A 5,100-nucleotide genomic window follows, 5' to 3' on the forward strand; every position below is an offset into this window, starting at 1 on the left:
CCGGGTTTGTACCTCAACCTCAACAATGGAAACAACAAGCTCAAACTTCATAAAACTCCAACCCTCAATATCAAAATCAACCTCCATCTCAACCCCAAAACCCAAGAGGAAGCTATCCAAGGAACAACCAATACAACAATCAAACCCCAGCACCTCAAAGAAATCATCAAGAACAAGCACCTCAAGCGGAGCTAACTCAAACTCAACTCCTCCAAGCCATGCATACGCAAATGCAATCTTTAAGGAAACAAATGCAAGAGATAAGAGCTCACAACAAGATGGTTGATTCACAACTAGCTCAATTGGCCGAGAGAACTCCTTTCAATTCACAATCTACTCAACCCGGACAACCACAACCTAACCCATCTCACAACCCAAAACCCAATACGTGCAAGGCGATCACATTGAGGTTGGGAACTTCCTATGAAGGGCCTAATGAAGAGGATAGTGAGGAAAAGAAGGGGGAGAGCAGAGTGTGAATGAAAACAAGGGAGGTGAGAAAGAAAAGGGTGATGAGATAGAAGGAAGTTCGGAGAAGAAGAAGCTTGACAATGAGAAGACAATTTCAATTCTTAGTGAGGCTAGGAACCTTGATGGACCGGTTCCTTTTCCCGATTGGGTTGCGGAGAGGAAGTTGAATGACAAGTTTGAAAAATTTCTTAGTGTCATGAAGAATTTGCATATCAACCTCCCTTTTCTTAAAGTTGTGACACAAATGCCATCTTACTCCAAGTTCCTCAAAGATATTCTCGCCAAAATGAGAAAGATCAATGATGAGCTTATCACCCTTCCACATCAAGTGAGTGCTCTTGTCCAACATAAGATGCCCAAGAAGGAAAAAGACCCTGGAAGTTTCACTTTACAGGTGAAAATTGGGAACATGGAAGCTAGGGGCGCCTTAGCCGATCTTGGAGCAAGTGTTAGTTTAATCCCTCTATCCATTGCTCAAAAACTCAATATAGAGATGATCCCTACAAGGAAGAAAATTCAATTGGCCGATCGGTTAGTGAAATTACCTTGTGGAGAGCTTGAGGATGTTCCAATTCAAGTGGGACACATCTACGTGCCTTGTGACTTTGTAGTGATGGATATGGAGGAAGATGTTAACACTCCTTTAATTTTGGGACATGAAGCTCTTAAAACTTTGGGGGCGGTCATCAATTGCAAGAACAACACCATCACATGTGAGGTGGCCGATGAAAAGATTGTCTTTGAGTTTTCTAAGTTGCTCAAGACCCCCATGGTTGAAAAATGCTATAGAGTTGATGTTGTGAATGAGGAGCTAGATCTCTTGGGGAGGGTCGTGATGAGGTCTCAAGATCCAATGATAGAAGCTCTTACATGAAAATAATAGTTCCACTCTCAAGAGGCTAAAGAGTTTGTCATGGCAATGGAGGAATCCTCAAAGGAGGAAGTTGAACAACAAGTTGAGATCGAGCTTGAGTCCAAGGAGGAGAAATTGGAGGAGAGTTCTAAGCCTCTTTCCAAGGTAGAACTCAAGCCCTTTCCCCCTTCTTTGAAATATTCTTTTATTGATAAGGAGGGAAAATACCCTATTATTGTCAATGCTACCCTAGATGTTCTTAATTTGGAAAAACTTCTTGATGTTTTGAGAAAATATAAGGATGTGATAGGGTATATCATTGAAGATATCAAAGGTATTAGCCCTTCTTTATGCATGCATTGTATTCATTTTGAAGATGATCATTCCACCTCCATTGAACCTCAAAGAAGGTTGAACCCCAACCTTCAAGAGGTTGTGAAGAAAGAAATTTTGAAACTACGTGAGGCGGGCATCATCTATGCTATCTCCGATAGCAAATGGGTTAGCCCGGTTCATGTAGTTCCAAAGAAGGGTGGAATGACCATAATCAAGGATGAAAAGGGAGAGGAAATCTCCACCCGGACGGTGACCAGGTGGATAATGTGCATTGATTATAGGAGATTGAACAAAAAAACTAAGAAATATCATTTTCCTCTCCCTTTCATGGACCAAATTCTTGAAAGGCTTTCTAACCATGCTTTCTTTTGTTTCTTGGATGGGTACTCCGAATTTTTCCGAATCCATATCCATCTAAGTGATCAAGATAAAACTACTTTCACATGTCCATATGGGACATTTGCATACCGAAGAATGCCATTCGGATTATGCTATGCTCCCTCTACTTTTCAAAGATGCATGAGTTCCATTTTCTCTAAGATGCTTGAAAAAGAAATTGAAGTTTTCATGGATGATTTTAGTGTTGGTGGCTCGTCTTTTGACACTTGTCTTTTTAACCTTGAAAAAGTTTTGAAAAGGTCAAGAGACGAGTTTGGTTTTAAATTGGGAAAAGTGCCATTTTATGGTCGAGGAGGGCATTGTCCTCGGCCATAAGGTTTCAAAAAATGGCATTGAGGTTGATCCGGCCAAGGTTTCGGTGATTGAAAAGTTGCCCCCTCCTACTTTCATCACGGGGTTACGGGCTTTTCTTGGGCATGCCGGTTTTTACCGGAGGTTTATTAAAGATTTTTCTTCAATCGCCAAACATCTGACCAAATTACTCAAAAAAGAGGTTGTTTTTAGCTTAAATAAGGCTTGCCTTGAGGCGTTTCGTAAGCTCAAGGAAGCCCTCATTTTTTCTCCCGTTGTGCAAGGTCCGGTTTGGAGCTTGCCTTTTTAGCTAATGTGCGATGCTAGTGACTTTATAGTAGGTGTCGTTCTTGGTCAAAAGAAAGAAGGGAAATCATGTGTCATCTACTATGCATGTAGTACTCTAGATGAGGCTCAAAAGAATTACACAACAACGGAGAAAGAAATGTTAGCGGTAGTGTTTGCATTCGATAAGTTTTGGTCCTATCTTATATGCTCAAAAGTTATTGTGTACACGGATAACATCGCGGTGCGGTATCTCATGACAAAGAAAGAAGAAAAGCCTCGCTTAATCCGTTGGGTTCTCTCTCTCTAAGACTTTTACATGGAAATGAGGGACAAAAAGGGAGCGGAGAACTATGTAGCGGATCATTTGTCTAGGCTACCTTTTGAGAACAAGGAGGATGTACCAATTAATGATGAGATAGGATTCAAGGCTCTCATGGCTTTGGTGTCAACTTCTACCCCTTGGTACACGGATATAGTCAACTATCTTTCGTGTGGAGTCGTTCCCCCGGAGTATTCTTCTCAATAAAAGAAGAAGTTTTTCAAGGAAGTGAGAAGGTACTTTTGGAATGACCCATACCTATTCAAGCAATGTGGAGATGGTCTTTAATGGAAGTGTATTCCAAATCATGAATTTCAAGGAGTTCTTGAGCATTGCCTCTCACTACCATGTGGAGGAAATGGTGGTGTTAACAAAACAGTGGCAAAAATTTCTCAATATTTAATGTGGTGGCCGACAATGCATAGAGACGCCCACCAATTCGTTGCACAATGTGATAGATGTCAAAGGAGCGGAGGCATTACCAAGAGGGACGAAATTCCCCAACAAAGTGTTTTAGAAGTTGAACCCTTCGATGTTAGGGGGTGGATTTTATGGGGCCTTTCATTTCTTCTTGTGGAAATTTATTTATCTTGGTAGCGGTCGATTATGTGACGAAATGGATTGCAGCCATACCCTCACCTACCAATGATCACAAGGTTGTGCTTAAGCTTCTAAAGAAGATCATTTTTCCTAGGTTTGAAGTTCCGAGGGTGCTAATTAGTGATGGAGGCTCCCATTTCGCCAAAAAGCAATTTGAAGCTCTTCTCAAGAGGTATGGCGTTCATCACAAGGTTGGATTACCTTACCACCCTCAAACTCAAGGACAAGTGGAGGTCTCGAATCGTTAAATAAAAAATCTTCTTGAAAGGATGGTGAACAAATCAAGGAAATATTGGTCTCTAAAACTTGATGACACACTATAGGCTCTTAGGAAGGCGTACAAGACTCCAATCGGCACGACCCCTTATAGGTTGGTCTATGGAAAGGCTTTGTCACTTTCCGGTTGAGTTAGAATACAAGGCTTGGTGGGCCATCAAAAAGCTCAATATGGATTTATCGTTAGCCGGTGAGAAGAGATTGCTTAAGCTCAATGAACTTGAAGATCTTAGAGATGATGCTTATGAGAGCTCAAGGTTATAAGGAGAAAACCAAAAAGTGGCATGACCAACATATTCGAAACAAGAATTTAAGGTTGGAGACAAGGTTTTGCTTTTCAGCTCAAGGCTTCGTTTGTTTCCGGGTAAACTCAAATCAAAGTGGTCGGGTCCTTTTGTGATATCAAAGACTACTCCTTATGGCTCCTTTGAGTTAGATGCAGATGGTAACAAGTTTATGGTTAATGGTCATCGTTTAAAGCATTACTTTTGCAAGGAAGAAGTTGGTATCATTGAATGTATAATGCTTGATTCTTTGGATCCCAAGCCTCCCACTTGAAGAATTTTCCTCATGGTCAAGCTAGTGACCTTATAAAGAAGCGCTTCTCAGGAGGCAACCCGAGTTTCTAACTCCTTTCTATATTTTTTTTAAATATTCCGATTTCACTTTCTTTTTTTGAATTTGAATTTGAATTTCATTTTTCCCCTTTTGGTTGATAGGTGTTTGGATGATGAAGGAGCAAAGGATTTTCTATATCGAAGATGAGAGGAGAAAGAAATTGAATTTTACTCTGCGCGACCCTGTGCGCGACTTCTGTGCGGGCGCGCAGTGTAAAGTGTGCGGGTGCGCAGGCATTGTCAGAACCCACACACTTTTATTCGAAACTGGAGATTCGAGACAGATGGTTTGCGCGGCCTATGTGCGGGTGCGCAAGGAAGAGTGTGCGGGCGCGCAGGCACTGTCAGAACGCGCACACTTTTTATCAAAATTGGAGAATTGAGTCAGTGAGTCTGCGTGACCTAGTTTGCGACCCCTGTACGGGCGCGCAGCTTCCTGTGCGGGCGCACAGAGCTCCTCTGCGGGCGCATAGGTCTGGGAAAATCGGGTTTTAACCCCTTCTTCCCCATTTTGCCGTCATATTTTCACAAATCTCATTTCTTGCTATCTTCTCTCTCCTTACAAACTCAAATCCTAACCTTCCAATTTCGCCTATTTCTCACAAATTCCATTGATTCTCCTTCAAATCCATCAAAATTTTTCACTCTAC

The 5,100-nt window shown here is 41.7% G+C and overlaps 1 protein-coding gene across 1 annotated transcript; it reads left to right on the forward strand.

Annotated features, from left to right (window-relative positions):
• Positions 1-230: 230 nt before the first annotated feature.
• Positions 231-4,391, forward strand: LOC110715247. The gene is made up of 6 exons (XM_021893815.1): positions 231-475; positions 577-865; positions 1,355-1,469; positions 3,555-3,729; positions 3,881-4,090; positions 4,175-4,391. The coding sequence occupies exons 1-6, from the start codon at positions 231-233 to the stop codon at positions 4,389-4,391; spliced, it is 1,251 nt and encodes a 416-aa protein (XP_021749507.1).
• The last annotated feature ends 709 nt before the right edge of the window (positions 4,392-5,100 follow it).

The sequence above is a fragment of the Chenopodium quinoa genome, unplaced genomic scaffold (assembly GCF_001683475.1).
Source record: "Chenopodium quinoa cultivar QQ74 unplaced genomic scaffold, ASM168347v1, whole genome shotgun sequence".
NCBI lineage: Eukaryota > Viridiplantae > Streptophyta > Magnoliopsida > Caryophyllales > Amaranthaceae > Chenopodium > Chenopodium quinoa.

Coding starts and splice junctions, on each gene's coding strand:
- LOC110715247 (XM_021893815.1), top strand. CDS start 231: ATGCAATCTTTAAGGAAACAAATGCAAGAGATAAGAGCTCACAACAAG. Junction 866..1,354: donor CTGGAAGTTTCACTTTACAG/GTGAAAATTGGG, acceptor TGAAAATAATAG/TTCCACTCTCAAGAGGCTAA. Junction 4,091..4,174: donor GATGCTTATGAGAGCTCAAG/GTTATAAGGAGA, acceptor TTTGCTTTTCAG/CTCAAGGCTTCGTTTGTTTC.